The sequence below is a fragment of the Crocodylus siamensis genome, chromosome 5 (genome assembly GCF_052110815.1).
Source record: "Crocodylus siamensis isolate JL-2025a chromosome 5, ASM5211081v1, whole genome shotgun sequence".
NCBI classification, from domain to species: Eukaryota; Metazoa; Chordata; order Crocodylia; family Crocodylidae; genus Crocodylus; species Crocodylus siamensis.
The window spans coordinates 45,334,006-45,357,628 of NC_143399.1; the positions used below are offsets into that span (position 1 = coordinate 45,334,006).

Sequence of the window (23,623 nt, forward strand, 5' to 3'; positions counted from 1 at the left end):
CTTGTAGGTTGAGCTTTAGTATGTTCTAGGAGAGCCCCAGTGGATGAGCCAGTGGTACCACAGCTTAATCCTGCTGTACTTCCTTCCAGCTTTTTTTTCACTTTTTTGTCTGTCTGGCATGTTAGCAGCTTTTTTGCCAACCAGACCAGTCCATTGCCCATCATGCATCCTTTCCATCACTTTAGCTTTATGGAGTTGATCAGTGCCTCGCATCATGTAGGCTTTTCTTTCCATCCACAGCACACTCAGCCCCTGAGAGGGCTAGGAGTAAAGCTTAGGTTTTCTATTGGAGACTGGCATGTTTGCCACTAGGGGCTAATATCCTATTCCATTTTTTTAGAAGAAGGGATGAATCAATGTCACCACATCTGTATCTGTACAACTGAATACTTGTACTCATCCTATGTCGATCCTAATAAAGTGCTGAGTATGAGTCAGTTCGTTCTCCATATCTTGGCTTACTGATAACTCCCCAATACAGAGTTCGTGCCTCATTTATTCATGTCAAAGAATGAATGTGGGTCACCGGGGATCAAAAGCCTATGTTCTAATCCATTATGCCACCTGGCACCTCACTCCCAAATGCTTCCTTAGCTAAAGAGCTCTTCTATCAAAGATCTGGATGCATTCCAACCCATCTTGAGACTTTCCAATCATTTAGAGAAGCCATGGACAGCTGGACTGCAGCTGTGCTGGAAATCAAGGGTGCTGTATCTGTTTACTCCAGCTGAGGATCTGTCCCTTTGTTTTATTTCTGTGATGCATAATTCATTTACTGTAAGGGAAACAGGGCTGTCATTGGATACTCTCAATGTATATGTACACTTCATGCAGCCATTGGGCTTGTGACAAACATCCTGCCTGGCCTGATGTCACAAAAGTCACACATGTTTGATTTAATCTATTTGCCCATTATTTTATCTCGCATACCCCTCTCTCCTTTCTTTCCATTTGTTCCTTGGGTCCTCTTGTCCACTTATGTGTCTTCAGCTGTCATCTTGATACCATAACTAGGCAAATCTACTTCCTAGCCCCCGACCTGTCTCCGCTGTGCAGCCTTGCATCCCAGCCTATATTTCCAACAGCTTTTGGATCCTTTGCTATCACCTTTTATAATTAACATGACTGATACTGAACTGCTGCTGATTTTAATTTCCAAGCCCTTTCCACTCCTGTCCCTCACAATTCATGGCATAACAGTCCACACTGGCATCAGCAGACCTTGAACTTGGGAGTGATCTTGGCCTTCTCTCTTGACCAACGTGTCCTTCTATTGCATTGAGGCTACTGCCAGTCTGTCAATACTGTCAACCTTGACTGCCCACTCATGTGCTTCAAAGCATCACCTTTGCCCAGATGCCTACAGGAAATCATAAGGGATGAGCCAGAGAACACTGGGGCTGAATGGATATATATTTGACAAAGAGGTATAATGTATATAAAAACTGTACCCCCCCCAATCATTTCTATAAGTCTCTTAGACTGTAAACTCTTTGGTGCAGGGACTATAAATGGACAACAGTTTAACTGTGGGAGCCTCAGGCTATAAGTAATTGTTCTTAAAGTAGTCTGAAGGACTCAGTCCCCAGAGTTTCATTTATTTAAGTTTTTCCATTTGGGGTTGGGCACATAGCTCCATTTGGGTCCCAGCCTACATAAATAATAGCTTATCAAAGGATTTAACAAAGCAATTGGGTGCTACAGAAAACCCAATCCTAGCACTGTAGTTTCTGGCACTCTGAAGCTGTGAAACAGGGCACCTGATGGATGGAGGCTATAACTTTAGTTGTAAATGCTGTAAGAACTAATCTTTCCCTGTCACTGCTGTAATCTTAAACTTTCTAAACCTTCAGGATTTTGGGGGGCAAATATCCTAGCCTACATTTCCTAACCTCTGTTGTCTTATCTGCATCTGTCTGCAAGAGCAGCGAACACCTTAAAGTAGATATTTTTCCTTTTTGACTGTTTGGAAAAGCCCTTCTATGTAGCAGGTGCTACTGCCAATAATAAACTGCATTACATTTTTATTGGTGAAAAAATACTTTATTTCCCCTTCCCCTCCCAAGCAGTTTCATTCTTCCTTCCCTTTAATTTCTGACCTATACTGGTGCTGTCATACTTCGATTGGTCTCTTAGCTGAGAGATTATGCCACCAGGGTAAGTCCACCGTGACTTTGCAGAGAGCTGAAACAGCTGAGTGCAGAAGCCCAGCCCTGAGCTGAATCGGAGAACAGCAGCATGCCTGATTACAGACAGCAGCTGCTGCCGTTTTGAAGATATTATGAGGACTCTGTCATCTGGAGGATCTTTTACAGACTTGAGAAGGCAGCTGTCCTAGCATTGTCAGAGAACCTGTGGTATCCCAGAACGCTGCCCCAAGCTTGCCAGACAGCATTGAATATTAAAAACCTTGGAAGCTGCATTAAAAAGGAAAGAGATGAACTGAAGACTAAACATGTATGGGAATTATCCTCACTTCATTAAGTTTCCTGCTGGTTTTGGCAGTAAGTATTTCACTTGTGCTTGCAATCTCAGTCCTTGGGGTTAGATAGAGAAGCTTCTTAAATCAGAAAAGTATAGGGAATAGGAAGGTAAAACATTTGCCTAGCTTCTCAATAACTGTAACCTTTTATAGTACTTACTATATAGAGACATGCATAGGACTGAAGCTGTCTTCTGACTGAACCCTGTTAACTTCAGAAAAACTGGGACATCTGCATGCTTGATCCAAACTAAGGAAAATTCCCCCCCCAACCCACTCAAGTTCGACAGATTGAATAAGGCATTTCAGTGGTGTTTGTATAGTATGTAGTGGAGTGTATCTATTAATGAAAATAAGAAGAGCAAATTATTGTCTTTTTAATTTTGTGGGTTTCTTACCCATTAGTTTATCAGAAGGAAAAAGAGTCTTAAAGCAAACTCAAACCAACCCCCCTCTAAAATTACTGCTTTTTGCTAAGTGCAGTTCCTCTGCTCTTACCAAACAGACACCAAAATAATTGTATGAAGCATTATCAAATTAGCTAAATAGGACTGTAAGCAAAGTGAGGCAGCAATCTCTAAAGGACTGTAATTTAGAGTATGGTAATATTCCACAAGGCAATGACAAGCAGCCCTGGTATAAACTGCTGCAATCTGAACTTTGCAGGAAAATACAACCTTTTAACTTATTTAATTTAATTTTATTTAATTTATTTTTCCTCCTTTCTTGGATTCTGAATCACTGAGGAAAAGATATGAGGAACAACGTTATCAAATATGTCTACTAGATTTTTGGGTGCTACATATGAGAGAGAATGGTCCTGATGCACTGTTGTTCCCAAGCTTGGGCAGTCTCTTTTTTTACCTGTGCAAAATGTTGTCAGATCAAAATAGGGAAGTGGTACCCTTGCTTTGCATTTAATTTGCATTGGTATGAATAATCTCAGTGGGGCAGTGTCAGAGCTAAAGTGGGTATGAATGAGTTTGTAATGGTGCGGGGAAGGGGGGCACTGGAATTGGTTTTTCTTTTTGTTTTTGGGAAGAAACAAAAATATGTGCATCGCTTAACTCAGATGGGGTGTACAAAAATGTAGGTGAGATAAAATAGCAGATACCTTTTGGAATTGTTGACATTTTAATGGCTTGAATAGACTAACACGTTGCACAGAGAGTTCTTGATCGGGGCGGGGGGGGGAGGGGGCGCTTGAAATTTCCAGAGTTAATGTGAACCAGAGTCGGGGTGTTAAAAGAAATGGAGGGCTTGGCTAGAAAGGAGGGACAGAGCGGATGGGATAGAGGCATATGAAAATCACTTTTGAGAACTACTGTGTTTCATTATGCAAAGCTCCAGAAATGTTTTCCGTCTTTAGTTCTTCGGCTGTTTATATTTAACATTTCTCATGCTTAAACTTTCTAGGGTTGCTGCTTACCAAAAAAAAAAAAGACAAAGTTAACATGCAGTGTGCTCCAAACAGTGAGGTTGATTTATACATGTGCAAGGCACTGCTAATGCAGGATAGACCCTCAAATTACTTGCACACATTCCCCCTTCTGGATTCCTTCTTGACCACGTAAATGATTCCAAGCCATACTCTTGAGGGCATCTGTGGTGTATATACCATTTATGTCCCCCATTTCTTAGCTCATAAAATTGAGAGCTACAGTTAACATTGCAAATCATTTTAATTCATCTTGGGCCAGGTCCTCAGCTTGTGTAAATCCTTTGAGCTCTGCTGGAGTCAACATCATTTTTACAATGAGCGATGTTCCCTTGCTTTCATACCTCTTTAACTTTTCTGAAACAATCACCTTTCAGGCTGTTTCTGCAGAGGGGCATTTTGTGTTGTAAAATTTGAATGAAATCTCACCATCCATCTCTGATTTCTGGGAGAAAGCAGGGAGGAGGCAAATATGGGGAAGTCAAACTTCCCATTTATTTAAATAAAGAATATCACACCACCGTTTTTTAACAAAAGCGCAGAATAAAACCATTATCATTTGTTCCCAAAATGAGTTTGACAAGGAACACGTTACACAGAAAAGTTGTGGAATCTCCATCCTTGGAGGTTTTTGAGACCCAGCTAGACAAAGCCTTGGCTGCGATGACACAACTAGGAATGGTCCTGCTTTGAGCAGGGGTTGGACTAGATGACCTCCTGAGGTCCCTTCCAACCCTCATTTTTTCCCTGATTCTATGACAAGTTTCCTCTTATGAGGTAATTCACTGCAGGATCAAGACTATCATCCTTGGTGAGTTTTCTGGGTGAAAGAAATTGAAGGGGAAGAGCCATTTGTATTCACAAAAATCAATCCTGGTTTTTATTATAATGCCATTTTAAAACTCTTTCAGTAGTATATTGAGGTGTAATGCTGACAAGGGAAAATAACATGAATAATACCCGATATCAAAGTTTCTAATTTAATTATTTCTAATATGCCTATTATTGTGGCACTGGGCTGTTATAAACTCTGGCGCTGTGGTAGTGGTGGCTGAAGATTAGAATTCAACATTATCATAACACCTTAATGTATCTTCCAAGGAAAGGTTGGAAGAACTGGGATTATTTAGTCTGGAGAAGAGAAGGCCAAGGAAGGTTTTTATAATAGTTTTCAAATATATGAAGTGTGGTTATAAACAGGATGGTAAAAGACTACAAACTATTCTGTATGCAGTAAGGGACAGGATGAGCAATGATGGTTTTAAATTGTAACAGAAGAAATTTAGCTTGGCTAGTTGGGGGAACTTTTTATTATGAGTACAGTAGAGCACTGGAACAGACTCCCTAGAAAGATGGTAGTATCTCCATCCGCATGGCTGAGATGCTTAAGGCAGGATCATCCCTGTCTAGACCAGGGGGTTGGACTAGATGACCTCTTGAAGTCCCTTTTCAGTCCTTTTTTCTAGGATTCTGTCACTTGGATACCTTTTATAAAAGCTATTAAGTACTACTCCTCTAGCAGTTCAGCATTATGAATGGCACTGCCCATACCCTATCCCTGCTACCAAGAGTGCTTCATTGGTTTAGGAAAATAAAGTTGTGAATGACCAAAAAACTCACTTCTGAGCTCAGGGGTCCTTCCCATCACATTTCTTTTGACATTAATTCTCCCTGCCAAGTCTGATCTGATGGGCAGGCCCAGACACAGCTGTGGGAACAATTTATATTTGTGGGATTATCTAAGTATTTAAATATTTTCAGCCAGGCTCTGCAAAATCATGACTTTTAAAGAAACAGTATACTATACTGAGTTCTTCTGTTGTTTGCCTTCTCTTTTTGTAATTATTGGCTCTGACTCTAATTGTTTCATGGGGCTTTTTTCCTCGGCTACCCTGAGGGCTAGAAACTTTTTTTAAAACTAAAACTGAGATTCTTAAATTTGCATGATTCTGGGAGTTGAGGCTTTAGGTAACATACCAAACACCATAAAACATGATAAAACTGCAAGAGCTGGTAACGCTGCTAGCTGAAAATTCCCCAAGGAGCCTGTCTCAACTTGGGACACAAGAGAAAGCAGAAGTTGCAATTTTGGGGTGTGTTTACACTATTTGCTCTCCTGATTTTTGCACACGCTCCTGGGGAAAGTCCTGTAGAAGAAGCCAATGGGGAGCCATAGAATAAAATGCAAGTGTGTAGACTTTGGTAGAAAACCATGTTTTCCTTTACAATTTTATTACCCTTCTGTGGCCAGTAGAGAGAGAGATTCCTGCTGTAGAAATCTGTATGTAACCACTCCCTCATGAGGTCATCAGGTGGAACTGAGCCTCCAGTTCCACTGCAGAAGTGTCTACCACTTGAACCCAGGAACTAAGTCCATTAGGGTTGACATGACTACTAAATGCTGTGTTCCCTTTTATATCTGCTTGTATTTATGCTGTGGAGAGGAAGTGACAAAAACCAAAACGAAGCAAAAAAGCTGGCATTAAAATGTCTCCATAAGTACCATGGCATTTGCATGGTCTTGCAACAGGCATGGTTAAAGGATGTATGAGTACTCTCAGCAGGCTTTTAAAACCTTATCATATTTGTTTTTTTCTTTTGACTGAATTGTCTGGGTTTGTGATGCCTGATTTAGAGATAATGACAACGTTCTGGTAATGTTCCTTTACCAATACATTATTAATGCATCTTTTCACCCTTTCTCTTCATCTGTATTCCACTCGAGCTAGAAATGAGGCATGCATTACTGCCACCTTCCCCCTCCCCCCCCCAACAATGAATGTAATCAATTGCTGGAACAACTTACTTTGGTGATACCTTCACCCACATAGAAGCTATTGGCTTGATTCTGGAATTACTGAGTGAAATTATCTGCCTCTGTTATTCAGGAAATCAAATGATTTTTATCATAATGTTCCCTTTTTGGCCTTAAAGCTATGACTCTTAATGTTGTGTTTTGTCTTGGAATATATACATCAGCAAATTAACGTGTGGGAGGAAGAAAAGCGCTGCAAGTGTAAAGTATTATGAATGATTTCTAATTGTATATTTACACAAACATTTCACGGGGGTGGGGTGGGGGGTTACTACTAAAATGATACTTAAAAATCACTTCTGTAGTGGATTAGCACAAAATATATTTTCCCATGCAGAAAACATTGTCTTTCTGTAAATCCATTTCTGTCTGTGGAATGACTCAGTTGCTGTGCAATTCCATTTACTGGGGACAAAAGAGTAACTGAAAAATAGACAGAAAAGGAAGGTAATCCTCATGTTAAGGGCAAGTCTAACAAGAGTATCGGGAAAATCATGTATTGCTAGTATTATGCTCCTTTTCCTGAATTTCTGTTTAACTTTGCCTACCACAAACAAGGGATTTGTTCTCTTAGGATTTTCTACCAGGCAACCTGTTCAAATCTAGGGTTGCTGTTTAATAAACTGGAGCTTTAGTTATTTAGAACTGCCTGTCATTCTCAAAGTCAATATCATACACCTGCGTAGTATACAATAATTTACATGTGGTGCAAATGACCCACATATGACAGGTAAGAAAAATCCCACAGGGAGTCAGATTTTCAAAACTAGCTTGTTGGAAGCTGGGAAAGCAAAAATATTGTGGTAGTTGTATCCCATTAGTATCTACTAATGGATTGCTTCACTTTCATATGGAGATTGAGCTTGTACTTGTAGAAGAGGGTGGTGGCCACTGTAATGGTAAGAATGGCTCCATCTATGGCTGGGAGAGTTCTTCCCAAGGTTCAGATATGGAACTTATGGCTGTCCATCTACACTCTCATCTGCCTGAATTGGCCCATTTTAAAGTCAGCAGAATTAACAAATTGGTTAATGACATTTGCTGGATTGTGCAAGCAATTTGGATGAATTTTGTGGTGAAGACTCTCTTCTCCCTCAAATCTACCAGGTCCTGTCCATCAAATTCAGCTTCCCTTCAGTCTCCCAGTCTTCATTTCCAGGCTCTCAGCTACCTTTCAGCGCCCTTGTGTACCCCTGCTCCACCTGACTGAATACTCCCATATCCAGCTCTTCAGGATTTCTAATGCTACTTTCTTCTAAAAGTGAAGTATTATGTTAGGGGGGTCATGGAGGGGATGGAGGGGGGGAGGTGGAAGGAAGGGATTCTTCTTGGACTTGACAGCCACCAAGGCATAATATTTGGTTGCTCATATCTAAAGAAAAAAAAACTGGAACTGCTTATTTCCCATGAGAGGAAATGCTCCAAGTTGTAGAGCTGCTCAGAGCTCTTCTGTTGGAGAAAACATGTTGCTTTTCTTAACACTGTAGAAGCCAGGAGTTAATATTTAGGTACCATAAGGCTTAAGTTGATTTCAGAGAATCAATGGTTCTCAACCTTCTTAGACCCAAGGCACCCCTCTAGGACTTTCGTGAATTGAGTAGCACCCCTTTTCAAAAACTAGTTTATTACAGAAATTACTCCTTGCAGAGCGACTGGGAAGTGGGAGCAGGGCAGTGGCCAAGCAGGGATTACCATGAGTATGCATCTATCTCCTTGCAACTGCTTATCTCTTTACACTTCCTGGGACCTTTCAAAAGATCTCACAGCACCCTATGGTGCCTCTGCACCCAGCTTGAGAATCACTGATTTAAAAGAACCTGTTCCTCTTTATTCTCTTACTTCTGGAGAAGTTCAGTTACAGCCTCAGGTCTGTCACAGCAGTCTTTGCTGTGTCGTGGGAGTTGACCTTACTTGCATACAATGCTTTGGTGTGTGGTTAGCCACTTGGAGCATTTCATTAGCTAACCCACAGTGATATGAATCTGACCTGCATTCTAGACCAGTTGTTCTTGCACTTGAATCAAAAGGTATGCCCGTGAAAATGCTGGCTCTTGGCTTTCCTGCATGTTTGACTCTGGAAAAATAAGAGAGCAATTCTGTTGCAAAGAACTCAGAAATAACAACAGCTCCGAATGTTTTGTCTGGCCTTATTTTGTGAATCGTGTATAGGTGGTTTTTATACCTGGCAGTGCTAATTTTGCTCAGCACAGTGCGGTACCCTTAAGGGTCTCGTGACACCCCTGGGTACTGCAGTACCCTGGTTGAGAATCACCTTCCTAAGTAGTGTTGTGCAATAAGGCCGTTCTCTGGATGGATCCATTTTTGCTGTATTGCCTGAGAGGGTATGAAAGCCCCTTTCTTTTTTTTTTTTTCTTTTTTGTTTAAATGTATATGTTGCCATTTAGTTAAAAGGATACAGCTGATAAAGAATGCAGCTCACAGGGTGCTGCAGGGGCTAACTCATTTGCTCTGAATTCTCCTTGGCATGCTCACTGCAAGATGAGAATGATTTGGCTTTGCCACAAAGTCCCTTTTATGAGTACTCCTCTAGATTGGCCTACAGCCACGTCACCTCCAGCTGAAATCTTGTCAACTCTCCCAAGCTAAATAGGGTTAGGCCAGGTCATACTTTTGGCTGGAGTCCTTCCACCCAAATGCAGGGGAGAGGGGAGGAGGGAAAGGTGCTTCTGCTTATGCAATATGTGTAACCAATATGGGACAAAGAGCAATAAATCCTTTGATCCAACAATTGCAAAAGCCATGCTGATCCTGGAGGTTCCAGCTCGTGAGGTTTGATACAGAACTGAAATCCTGATTAATTACTGGTTGCTGAAGGCACTCATTGCAAATGCTAATAAAAATTACCCTTTATTTATTTTCTATGGAAATTCTGCATCTTCCTTAGCCATTGATATAAGTACCACTGCTATGGTGATATGAGAGAAAATTTATCATGTGTCATTTAAAGGTTTTTTGGCTTTTGGAGCAGATGAACCAGAGTTCACTGCCCTCTAGCTTGTGGGGTTGGTATCCATACGGCCATACCTTGGTAATAATGTGGTAGAGGGCCACAAAATCTATTGGCCAGACAAATTTACAGTGGAAATATGCTGCTCATATTTAACAGCTGGAACAGCTCCACATTAAAAACTGTTTACTTGAGGATCCATTGAACTCCTGGGCAACTGAAGTCTTAAGATGGTGGAAGATGCTCCAGCCCAGTTGGACAGGGTGTGTGTGTGGTGGGGGGGAGACTCTGACATATGACTGACTGTGTGCGGTTCTCTGCCCTTTTGTTTGCAGGGGTTCAGGCAAGATGAACATAGAGGCCCCTTTTGGTCTTAAATCTATTAATTGAATACTTTTGAATGGGAAATTGCTGCCTAATTCTCATGTATTATGCTGGTAACCAAGGGGATGTTTCTTCATTACTTCATATACATTTTGTTTTCTTTTTATTTTGCCTTGGGACAAGGTTGCTAAAGAAATTCTTTATTTTGGTAAGACTGCTGCACTGTTAAATATCCAAGTTAAAATCTTCACTTCTGAAGTCAGTGGCAAAACATTTTCCCCTTATCCCCCACCCCTTAAAATGAGTCAGGATTTTACCTTCATACTTTTGCTGTGGATTCATCAGAGTAACCCTGACAATCCCAAAGGGAGGAAGAGCGAGAAGATAATTCCCCCACCCAGGTTTTCAAAGGTTTGAGTGCAGCTAAATGTGAGGAAGGGACACTTATCAACTGAAATGATGGGTTAATCACATTTGGGGGCCTCACTGAATGACTTAGTCTAAGGTGCTACTGTGTCCACCTTTCTGCTTACTTCTTTCTCTTTGGACAGAAGAGAGCAATGTGATGGGGCACAGGTACACGTGGGAGGTTGGAGATAGCTGAAGCCCTTACAACTTCCATCTGAACATGGCTCTGATCCTCTCCCTCTTTCACTCCACTCTTTTCGGCAGTATTTCAGCATCAGCTTTTATTTCCTTTCAGCTCAGATCCCTCAGCGATGCTCTGATACTGCCTTCAGCTCCTACAAAATTCCCCCTTGGTGTTTCAGGCATTGTCCCCCACCACTCCCCAGCTGCCATCTGCTCTGTTCCCCTTCACAAAACTTCCCCCACTACTGACACTAGCCTCCTATCTGACCTTCATTCATGCCATGCTTCTGCACTGCCTGACTCTACCCTTGCCCCAGAAGTAACAAGATTGAGATGGGGGAGAAGGGTGAGTCTGGAGTCCTTTTGTTACCCAGGGGCAAGCTGTAGGGTGGAAGGTAAGGAGTAATGGGCCCCTTCACATGGTCAAAAAAGAGGAACTCTGGAGTCTTATCCCTTAGACTTAGCTGCTATGAAGAAGAATTGGGAGGGATGTTTGTAGGGAAGGGGGAGGGCATAACTGGCTCTTCTGGTTATCCCTTCTACTAAAGTATGTTGCAGAATTGAAAGATGCCCAACTCCTATCCTCACACTTATGGTTCTGCTCTCCTAGAAAACAGAGTCCCTTACTAGAGGGACAATGGTGAGATGGTGGAGGGGAACAACCTGTGGGGCTTGGATGGTCCCTGATGCTAATTAAAGATGCTATCTAGGGATGTGCTTCCCCCTTGGAAGCTGTGCCATGGCACATAATACAGCCTCACTGGCAGCAAAGGTTGGCAAAGAACCACTATACAGCTTCCAACCCCTACTCCCTGCTGTGCTGCTCCAGCACTCTCCCTCACCCACCCATCACGGTTTTCCTTCCTCCCTCATATTTTTTGGTTGTGTACCGCAAAAGGTGTCAGTTTAAGAAAATAATCTGACCATTTCATCTGTGAGTTGCTGTTTACCAGAAACCCCTAGATTAATGGACCTACAGGACTTGTGACTTGCTTTTCCTTCTGAGTTAATTGCTAGGTGAGGAAATGGGCAATAGTTGAGAAATAATTTTATTATCCTAACTACTTTCCAGAGCCTTTCATTTTCCCTCCACTTAATGTCATTTCCTTTACAATACTTCTAAAGTAAAAGTGAAGCTTACACATGGGCTTTAGAGAGGTTGTTATCTCTATTATCCTGAAGTCCAGGCAAAGGCAGGGTGGCATGTTTGAGACCAAGTGGCTCAGAGGCATAAGCTTTCCCAGGCAACAGCTGAACCAGCTAGTTTCTAAGGTGTTGTCCTGCCGTGCTTTCTATGTGGATTTGTATAACTTTACAGTATAACTCTTGAACTACAAAGGTTGGGATCAGGGCAAAATTTCTAGGAGCCCATGCAGAATGCAGCCAGATAAGCAATGCCTACTGCATGTAGTGTATAGATGGCTATACCTTGTACAGGAGAGATCATGTAGACAAAAAGGGGTAAGGTGTAGCTCTTTATGTCAAGGAAAGCTACAAGTCTCTGCAAGCTGACATTGGCATCCAGGGTGGATGACTGGAGACTCTCTGGGTTAAAATCCATGGTGAACATGGCACAGGGGACATGATGGTAGGAGTCTGCTACAGACCTCCTAATCAGGATCAAGAGCTTGACCAAGAATTCACCAAGGAACTGGGTGAGGCTGCATGTTCCCGGTGCATGGTTGTCTGGGTAGCTGAAGTCTCCCATGACATCTTTTGGGAAGACCACTCGGCCAAATCCAAACAGTTGCAAAGCTTCCTCACGTGCATGGACAAGCTCTGACTCAAGAAGTCTATGGACTGACAAGAGGCAGCTGCTCAACCTGGTACTGGCAATGGGGGATGATCTAGTCAGTGACCTAATGACCGAAGGGAAGCTGGGTGATGGCAACCACGAGCTGATCACTGTCACAATCCACCATAATGCTAGCAAGTCAGTCAGCAATGCCAGAGCCCTTGACTTCAGGAAAGCTGACCTTGACAAGCTCAGGAAGCTTGTTGGCAAGGCCCTAAGAGACCATGACCAAAAGGGGAGGGGAGTTTAGGATGAGTGGCTGATCCTCAAAGGAGTGATCCTGGAAGCACAAGCAATGTCTATCCTGTCCCAGAGGAAAGGCAGCAAAAGGGCACAGCAGCCCCCTTGGCTCTGCAGAGGACTTGTGGACCTCCTGCATCTAAAAAGAAAGTTCTATAAAGGATGGAAGACTGGAACCACCTCAAAGGAGTAGTATTCTGTACTGGTCTGGACCTGTAGGGAACGAGGCTGTGACTGAACTCCAACGGGCTATAAATATCAAAGACAAGAAAAAGGCCGCCTTTAGATATGTGGGGAGCCAGAGGAAAAGCAAGGGTAACATTGGACCCCTGCTAAACCAAACAGAACAACTGATGCACCAGATAAAGCCAACCTACTTAATGGGCATTTTGCGTCAGTTTTTCATCAACCCCAAGGGATGGCCCTGCCCAATATAGTATGGGATGGCTAGGGTGAGGGAGAATTGTTACCCTGCATCAATGTAGACCATGTGAAGGAACATCTTGAGAGGCTGGACACCTGCAAGTCAGCTGGCCCTGAAACCCCCGCAGCATGCTTATAGGCTTGGCAGTGCTATACTTGCTAGCACCATAGCAGAAAGGGACTTGGGGGTCATGAGTGACCACAAGATGAACAAAAGCCACCAATATGATGTTGCATCTGGTAAAGTGAGCAAAACTCTGGCTTGCATCTGTATTTGCTTCAAGCAAATTCCAGGATGTCATCCTCCCACTGTATTCAGCCTTGGTGAGGACACAGCTGGAGTACTGCGTTCAATTCCGGGCTCCACAATTTAAAAAGGATGTGGAGAAGCTTGAGAGAGTCCAGAGGAGAGCCACACGCATGATCAGAGGGCAGGAGAACAGACCTTACAATGAGAGGCTGGGAGCCATGGGACTCTTCAGCCTGGAAAAGTGCAGGCTCAGGGGGGACCTGGCGGCTGCCTAAGTATATAAGGGGTGTACATAAGGATCTGGGGGAATGCCTGTTCACCCGAGTGCCCCAAGGGATAACAAGGTCAAACAGTCACAAACTCCTTCAAAGACTGCTTCAGGCTGGATATAAGGAAGAACTTCTTTACTGGCCAAGCCCCAAAGGCCTGGAACAGACTGCCTCCAGAGATGGTGCAAGCACCTACTCTGGACTCCTTCAAGAGACATTTGGATGTTTTATCTTGCTGGTATCCTTTGACCCCAGCTGACTTCCTGCCCCTGGGGCAAGGGGCTGGACTCGGTGATCTTCCAAGGTCCCTTCCAGCCCTAATGTCTATGAAATCTATACGTTCTCTGAAATCTGTCAAGGTCAGGGCTCAGTGTGTGGGTCTAGCATCAGTTCAAGGACCACAAAATGTTGAGCTACCCAGCTGTTGTGACAACAGAATATCTACCAAACATCTGGCTTTGATAAAGCCTCTTCTTGCTGCATCTCATGCTCATGCTCCTGAAAGCAGAAACTGTTCTGACTTGGACTTACAAAAATCTGTCCTTTTGGACTTTTTTTCAAAGGGGCAGAAGTGGGTTCTATGTAGTAAGCAAGATGAATCAAAGGCATTGGGATCAGTTTGAAGAGGATTAGAGGCATAGTCTGCACCACAAGTGGGGAGAAAACCCTATGCACAGGGTGTTTCTTGGTGAACTGCTGGGTTGTTTTTTTTTTTAAAGATGTTTCAAATACAGGATTGAAACAATAGCTGTACCCTGTACTTGTATGGGGCACAGCAATCTTAAGGACAATCCACGTTAGTGAAGATTTAGAGCAGTTGATCTTAAGCAGAAAGAGGGGCTTCACCTAAAGAGTAGCAGAGCTGGCACTTATCTATAATTTGAGGCATCATGTGACATATTTCTGGGATGATGCTTAAGTGTGATGCTGCTGCCTGCAAGATTCTTAACTTACCCTGTGCCAATGTTGGATGCTCTACAAAAGGTGGCTGTGGCATAGTGTCAGGAAGAAAGGACCTCCTGGCCAGAGTTGGGATCCTGAAGACGGCTGGGCAGGAACAAACAACCTGGCAAATCCATGGTTCATTGAGAAGGTTATGATTGGCTGTTCTCCTTGTCAATCTCTAACCCCCCCCCCCCCCCTTTTAACTCTGAAGGCCGCAGTTAGGGCAGAGTAGGAAGACATTTTATAGATTGGATTTGAGCATTAGAACACAGAAGGCTGATGGAGAGAGAGACAAGGTCTTCTAATGGGACAGAACAAGCCCAGACTTGGGACTGCAACACTGAAAAGATAGGAAAGGAGAGACCATTTGTTCAGAGCTGAGGGGCAGAGCACAGAGACATGTGGCAATACACAGTGAGCAATTGGTGCAAAGCTGTAACTGTATGAGCTGGGAAACCCAGTACTGGGAGTATGTGAATTAGGAGAAGTGAGAACTCGGATCATCAAAATGCCTGTGAACACCTAAACACTTCAAATGCAGCATGTTTAAGAGTAAAATAAATTGCACTAAGACGTGGCAATTCTTCCACAGCCCAAACAATGGAAACGGCTAGGATCACTTCTTCCCTTTTTTTGTAACTGATGGTATTTTCTTTTTCTTGTAAATGTTGCAGGATATACTCAAATTCTAGGATTCATTTGTGTGTAAGGAGGTTCTTTACAATGCTCCCTTGTGATGCTCAGCTGTTGTGGGAAATGTACATTATTTATTGAATAGTAGAGCTAAGGCACAAAGCTTGATGCTGCACAAAGATTATAGGACATATCCTTGCATCCCATAGAACTGAATAGAAAACAAGAAATCATCTTTTGAACAGTTTTGAATCGGCTTATAGAATCTAGTAGAGAACTGTATCATAACTTCCTGTAGAATTCTGCTGGATACTTGGAAGGAACGCTACAGAAAGATAATTGTTTTCTATTCATATCTTGCAAAGGACCTCTTGAAATCACTGGACTGATTAAGTTAGTCATTTTTTACACAGGTGCATTAAGCTTCTATAGAATCCTAAGTGACTTCATTCCTGGGTTTTTAATCTTTTTTCTCCCTATCAGACCTTTTCCCTAGGGGTGGATATTTGTAAATCAGTAGCCTAATGGTTCTCAACTTTTTTTTAGACTGGAGGCACCTCTGGATAGATTCAAGGCGCCTTAGAAAACGCCAGCTTTTAGTTTTCACTCTTTTGACTACAGAAAGAGCAGTTTTTTGTTGCAAAGAACTCCAAAAGGTCACAACTATGGATTTCTATTTGAAATCTTTGGGTTGATCTTGTGAATTGTTTGTAAGCCTAACAGCGGTAACATTTTTGGCACCCTGCAGAACCCTTGAAAGGCTCTCAGGTATCTCAGAATGCTGTGGCACCCTGGTTGAAAATCCCTGCAGTAGACTCTCAGTTCAGATATTTGCTATGTAGTAAATTGATCTTATTAACTAATAAAAGTAGAACAGATGCATGATGTATGGACCTACTATATAGTAAATCATTTTGGGTTCAAGGTTAAGTTCTCTCTTAAAATATGTCTAGCAACTTTGCTAACGAGGAAATGTACTATGCAAAACACCTGGGTCCACACTGCTTGTCCTCTCACCCTGGGTAGCTCTGTATTCCATACAAACCAGCTCACCCACCATCTTGTGACCGGGAATTATAATAGCATCTATTGTGTGCAGCAACTTGGGAGGGCTGTTCCTGTATCTGTTCCTTAGCATGGAATAAATTTATTATACAGTAAAATCCAGAGTAAAATGCTCTATAGTAATGGTGTCTTGTATCTGCATCCTAAGTGGAAGATTTTATTTTTTTTATGCTTCCCATGGCAAAAGTCTTCTCTCATAGCTTTCTTCCCACTGGGTTTTCTGTGCATACCTTTACAGGTTTCCCTTGTGTTTTTGTGAACCGTGAGGAATCGGGCATCTGCACTGAGTATTTGCTAGTCGCATGTCACACAGCATACAGTTGATTTAAGGAATAATCTGAAACTTTAGTTTCTCTATTCCTTTAGCAATTAATCTGCTTTCCAACATAGCTAGACTCAAAGGCAGCCTACAAATCTCTCATTATTTTTATCTAAGTAAAGAAGGCAAAAACTTTGTTATACCTTAAGAAGACCTAAAAATATCCTTAGAAATATCAGCAGTGTCAAGCCTGGACAACTCTAAACTTTCTAAAGCGTTTTTTGCAAGTCTCAGATGTTTATCTGGAACTCTTATTTCTTCATAACAAGGACAGTTAATCTTTTAACAAGGACATCATTTCTTTCAAAAGGTTATTAAGCACTGGAGTTGAACAGACTTTAAGAAAAGCAAACTGGAAAGATTTAAACAACCCAGCTAAAAAAAAATATTGTTACCCTTCCCAAGTACTAAGCTATCAGAGACTAGTCATTCATAGTTTTTTTTTAATTTCAGTAGTTTTCACTACTGAATCTCCCAGGATAGAGAGGGACCTGAGTTTCACACTTTTTTCTGATATATTCACTTGCACTGAGGCCTACATAATTGCATCACTCATCTAAGAGTAGACATGTATGCCTGCACAACTGACTAAATCATTCCCTTTTGGAATTAGAAGGGTATCAGTTTCCAAGTACCCACAAGGGGGTGGACTAAAATGAAAATTTCTAGCTACTGAGAGAAAAGACTTCTAACTTTAGTCATGTCAGGAGGCACACAAAGGTGTGAATTGTTTGAACAGTCTGAGTTTTTACAACTGGGAGTCTGCATAATCTAACTGAGTTGGTGCAGGGCCTGTGTGAGTGTGAACATAAATGAGCCTGCTCACTTTGCTATCGTATTATAACAGGGGGCCGCCTTGGAACCAGTCTGCCATTGGCCCATCCACCTATTCCTGGGCTAATTGCCCACCTCACTTGCCTGCCACACCTTGTTGTTTCATAATTGGCTCTAATTAGGTGGGAGGCTGCCCATTCTTGTCCCAATGCCAGGGGGCACTATCTGCAGCTCCACTCCTCCCCTACACTGCAGCCCAAGCCTTGCAGTTGGCATTCAGGTGATGATGCACCTGGCCTACAGCCAAACCAAACTTAACCTTCATGGTCAGGCCTCATTTATACACACACTTGTACCACCCTCCTCTCGCTAGGGTCTCTCATGCTCCACCCCGCCTCACAGGGTCTCTTCCATGCATCAACAACTTATACTGCCTTGTTCCCTCTTGGAGCAGCCACCTTAGGCTATAGGCTTTATCTAGCACACACCTTGGATAGCAGACATACCATCTTCTGGGCCTTTCCCACAACCCTCACTGGGGTAGTGGCCAGCCTATTACCCAACTTGGGCCAAGCGTGCCCTGGCCCCTCCCGGGGCAACTCTACACAAATCCGCACACACTGGGCTCCCAGCCCTCTGGTTCTCTGCCCCTTTGCTGGGGCTGTGGGGCTTCCCTCCCTAGTGGAGGCTCAGGTGACCATAGCAATGCCTGGCCCTGACTTTTACCCACAGTGATGTGGGAGCTAAGGGTTATTGAGGCACACCAACCCACCTTCCACTGGGGTGGTAACTGGCCTGGTATTTCCTGGGGGTTCCCACACCACTGGGATCCCCAGCAGACCACCCACTTCTGGCAGGGAGTAGTTTTGGGTCATGCCCAGGACCAAGAGCCTCCTGCTTCTAACTTCAAGATGTTTATCTGTGCCCTGTCAGCAGGGATCTACTCTGTTTATATAGGCAGCCAGTGTCTCAAAATGGCTGCCGCAATCGTTTGGCTTAGCCCTTAAACAGCCAGCAGGTGCCCTGCCACACTTATCATGGATGAGATGCTGCTCACATGATAAAGAACTTAATGGCTACCTACAAGAGCTGCTGTTTAAGCTCACTGAATTTAGGGGCGTGTGTTTTAGGCCTTATCTGTCAGAATCTAGGGTATGTCTGTACTGTACAGTGCAGCACTATATGTAGTCATGAGTGGCTTAAATACTGGAGTTTGCAGAAGTTTAGGGCTGGAAGGGACCTTGTGAGATCATCAGGTGCAGCCCCCCTGCTTTGGGCAGGTAAGACTGCTGGTCAAATAACCCCAGCAAGGTGTGCATCCAACACCTCTGGTGTTGTCATTGAATTGAATCGCTGAATCACTCGATCACTGTCATTGCCTTAGCACTAGTACCAGCATCTCCACACTACACATAGCACACCTATGTAATGGCAAACTCCGAGTGTAGATATGGGACACCAGTGAAAATTGTGACTTGCAGTGGTACAGCCTAAACGGATTTAAGATGGTTTATATTGGTGCCTCATCTCTATACTAGGGGTTCACAGCAGTGTAGCTAAAATCTCCAAACTAAACCCAACAGTCAGATTCCAACTCCTTCTCTGCATCTTAATGACTGTCTCATAAACATGATGCCATAGATCAGTATGTCCTTAAGCTGTAATATTATTAAAATACTTTAGAATCAAGTTTCCATTGTCTTCCCCCTCAGGTATGTTTCCTGCCAGTGAGGCAGTTTTTAGCCTCATCTGATCTTTCCTCTCAGCTTCTGTCTGGTTGCTGTAGCAATACTTCGCATCTAATCTATAAATGAATTTAATAATCTACTGTTGTGGTCTGAGTCAGAAAAATATTCTTTATTTGCAGCTTGCGTAGACAGGTTAAAACAGCAAAGCCCCTACGGCGTGTCCCTTTAAATGCAATGTTTAATTTGAATCCCTTCTTTAAAACACGTTATTTGTAAGTGGAGGAAAGACAAATGTGAATCTGGAATGCTTTGGAACTGTCTTTACAATAGGCTGGAGACCTGTTACAAGGACTAAAATGATTTTTGATTATGCATACAAAAACGGCAAAAACTCTGCTGCCTGCTGCAAGGTGTCAGTTGCTTTCCACTGGGGATGAGAAGGGATTTTTATGTAGTGAGACTCATGGCTGCTACTAGAAGCAGAGTACCAGATTAAAAGAGAACAACAATCTCTCCTTCTTAGGCAAAATCTGGCTGTTTTCGTATGTGGCCAAGACGCACAAGAGTTAAGTGGTGCATTGCTCTTGTATCCCTTGCTCCTTTACCAAATAAGAGGGATCGCTTCACTTTTTTCTTAGAATAGAGACAGTGAAGTTGAACTACTACTGATGTGCATGTGAGAGTCAGACTTCAGATGTCTGATACACACTGAAAATCTAATTTAGGGTCTGGGATTGAGTATGCAAATCGAGCAAGACTTTTTTTCACAAGACTGAGAGTTCCAGTGCAGGGAAAAAGCATTTGCATCACCTGCCCGAAATGCAGTGGGGAATGGGACTCTTGTCTTATTCAGTGAATGTCCTGCCTTTATCCTTCAAATTGAAGTAATGCAGTAGGCAACATTTCCAGGATTCACTTGTCATGTTTCATTACCTGATGGACAGACTCTGGGACCATGTTAGGCTGTTTAAATGTCATGTGTACCAAAGTCTTCTGGAAAGGCTACAATTTCAGTTCTCTGGGCACCTGCTGGTACACAGGTTTTTGTTTTATTGTTGTTTCCCCACCTCCCCCCAGACCTAGTTTCTGTTCATCCGTATAATAACATCATCTTCTCTAAAGTGAGTTGCTGTCTTTCTGGTTCCCTTTTCTTCCCCCCTTCCCAAAGGTAAAATTTTCATCTTTTAAAGTTTGGTAAACAAAGGGTAAAAATAAAATTGTTGCCCCTCTGCTCAGTCACTGAAGATATGAGAGGCCTCTTGAATTATCTTCTTGTTTCAGAAGAAGTCAGAGATATGAAGTTTAGATATCTTCCTAGCATAACTTGTTTTATTTATGCCCTGTACCGTGATCCTGGAACAGCAGTGGTCATAAATGGCACACGAGTCCCCTTCTTTCAGGAATCTTAGCAAAGCAATACTGCTGTGTTCTAGGGTAGCAATTCTGCCCCAAGAACTGACTCTAGTTGCAGAAAATATGGCAAATTACAAAATCCCTTCTGTTTGCAATTGGTCCTCCTTAACTTGACCCCAGCAAAACAACAATAATAAAGCATTTCTTCAAAGACCACTTTCTTGCCAACAAGAACTTGTAAAACTGTGTAATGGTATAATCTGGTGATTTCTGCTCTAGAAAAGCTGAAAAGTGAAGAAGCTGGCAGCATTTTCAGCAGGGGGAGGAGAGTGGGGATTGTACCAAGTGACTGGATGCGAAGCAGGTGGGAGTGCTAAGTTGCCGTTGGCCCCATAGAGCCTGCAGGAGTGGCCCGCAAAGTGTGGGGCCCAGGGCGGTTGCCCCAGTTTGCCCCCCCAAGGATGGGCCTGACTTGAATCATATACAGGCACCCCCCACGCTTAGCACTCTTAATTGGTTCCTGAAAAAACAAGTGTTAAGGGAAACCAAAAGTATTTGACGACCCAAGATGGCAACTGCAATCGGTTTTAATGACACAAAAGGGCGGCTGTGAGTGTTTATAGCGAAACTTGCTGAGCGCTAAGTGAAATCAGGTATCAATTTCAAATGAGTGTTTATAGCAAAATAGCGCTAAGTAAAACAGTGTTAAGTGGGGGTTGCCTGTATTTTAAATAATCTTAAATGCATGGGTTGCCTTGGAGGATTCTATCTCTGGTGTTTCTTTAGTTTTATATTTCTGAATTCTGAAATACAGCAGTGCTTTCAAATGGAAATGCTGGGGACATTTGCATAGTGTTGTTATGGGGGAAAGGTGGCTGTCCACTGAAGAATTGCTGCTACTGTCCCCACAATTGCTTCTCAGAAACTCCCTTCATGAAGCCTTTAGAAGAGCAAGCTTTCCCTTAAAATATGCCTCAGCCAAAACAGACCTTAGGGGTGGGCAATTGCTTAGGAGGAGCCAGGTCAGGCAGTGCAGGTGTCAGCATGGTTCCTGCCTGGTGCACCATGCTGTTCTGCCTCCCCACTGGACTGTGCTCCATGCCTCTGCCTACAGAAGCACTGTTGACTTGGGGGGCAGGGTGCCAAAATACAAGTTTGCCCAGGGTGCCATTTTCCTAAGGCTGGCTCTGGCCTCAGCCTTGCTTTAATAAATTTTAGGGCATTTTACACATGTGCTTAAGGTGTGTGTGGGTAAGGACTGCTTTAATTAGAGTGGCTCTGAGAGTCACTCAGATTTAAGCACCTGGGGTGTCTCGTGTATCAGTGTCCCAGCACTTAAGCTGCCATTTTTAAATGTGGGACACTGATGCACAAGATGCTGGAGTCTGCTGGAGTGTGGTAATTGTCATGCTCCAGTAGGCTTGAACCTGCTCCGGTACATTGGAGCAGCCTTAGTTTCCATAACATGGTTTCTCTTGATCTCACAAAGGTGTAGACGCAAGTGCAACTATGGGCCTATAGTGAAGACCCCAAAGACCTCACTGAGGTCAGGATTTCACCTCACTACTTTAGTGAGCTGTTCTGAGCAGGGGGTTGGACTAGACCAGTATTTCCCAACCTTTTCGAGCCCAAGGCATGCTTACATTTAATAATTTCTTTCTGCAGCACACCTGTTAAGGTATTCCCCATCCTTATACCTATTATAGCTCATTGCCATAGCAAAATTCTGCGGTACACCTGCTCATTTCTGATGGTACACTTTTGGGCTGCAGCACACTGGTTGGGAAACACTAAACTAGATGACCTCCTGAAGTCACTTCCAACCCTCATTTTCTATGATTCTACTAATGTGTTTGCTAGAATGGTAATAGCTTTTGTGTTGCTATCTTTGCCTTGCTGATATAAACCAATGAGAGAGGGAGCTTTGCAAGTTGTTTATAGTTCTTTGAGTCATCCCTACTGTAAAGATTCTTGTATTTCTAGAAAGAAATGGCAACAATGTGAACTAAATTCAGTACAGATATTGCCTAATGCATCACAGAAGCCTGTCCAAGCAGTTACAAGTTTCCATAAAGGTTAGTGCCTGAGCTCTGTCACATATAGCTGACATTATCATTTTTCTTTTGACCAGCAAGCAATGATAGCTACCAGCTATGCGGGCTATTTGGAGCATTGTGTTCAGATCGGTCTGTTCTTTACTGCTCACAGAATGGTGAGATGTATAGGGGTTTTTTAAAGGCAAAAACATGCCACTTTATAACTGTTTTTAATTGTTTGAAAATGTCTTTGATCAACTGTCCCAGCCAGCTGCAGCAAGCAGCTTTACTTGAGCTGAATTGATGCATGTACATAAGGGCTCTGTGAAATTTTCCTGGGTGTTTCATTTCGAAGCTGTTTTGACACATTTCAAGCTTGAAACAGCAAAATCGAAACAAAACAAAAGGCTTCAAAACAGCTTCAAAATGAAACGAGGGCACTCAAAACATTTAGTTTCAAAGCCAGGCTTACTTGGCATCAGCACCTGTCCCAGGGGGCAGCTGCAGCAGCAGCCTACCCTCATCCGGTATGTGGATCTGGGGGCTTGCACCCCTGGGAGGGCTGCGGGGCTGTGCTGGACTTCTCCCAGGGGTGTGGGCCCCCAGATCTGCATGCTGAATTAGGAGGCTGCCGCTGCTGCCTGGGACTGGTGACGGCATCAGTCTTCCCTGGCATTGGGTGTGGGCTGTGCCCAGTGCCGGTTCCAAGCAACAGCCTCCTCTCATCCAGCACATAGATCTGGGGGCTCACACCCCCGGGAGGAGTCTGGCACAGCCCTCCCGGGGGTGCAGGCCTCCAGATCTGCATGCCAGATGAGGAGGCTGCCGGCAAGTGTCAGGAGTTTTGCTTTGAACTGTTTTGAGGTGCAGTTTCCCAGAAAACTCTGCACCGATCTCCTTGAAACTTGGCAGGCATCATACCCTTAGAAGGGGCTACTATCCTTGAAAGTTTCATCCTAATCAGGCAAGAAGTGATAAAGTTTTAGGTATTTTCATGATTCCCCATTATAGCCTATAGGTAAAATGGCGAAATGCGTTGAAACAGGGAAAGAGTTTTGAAGAAACAGCACTTCAAAACAAAATGAAATGACAAAACAAAACATTGTCCCTTTGAAACAGAAGTCAAAATGAAATGGTGCTGTTCCACACAGCCCTAATGTACACCACCTGATTGGCTTGGAGGGGAGCAAGCCCCCTCTGTAAAGTCACATGAGA

At 43.2% G+C, this 23,623-nt stretch overlaps 1 protein-coding gene across 3 annotated transcripts in view; it reads left to right on the forward strand.

Annotated features, from left to right (window-relative positions):
* Positions 1–23,623, forward strand: part of RXRG (retinoid X receptor gamma) — a 121,369-nt gene that overhangs the window by 49,529 nt on the left and 48,217 nt on the right. The window contains exon 1 of one of the 3 annotated variants that reach the window (XM_090049104.1): positions 2,156–2,504. The exons of 1 other annotated variant lie outside the window; for it this stretch is intronic. In XM_090049104.1, the coding sequence (XP_089905230.1) occupies positions 2,456–2,504 (49 nt within the window). In that variant the 5' untranslated portion in view covers positions 2,156–2,455. Of the gene's footprint in view, positions 1–2,155; positions 2,505–23,623 lie in introns of those variants that run through there. One more of the 3 variants, XM_090049102.1, reaches the window with a different exon arrangement.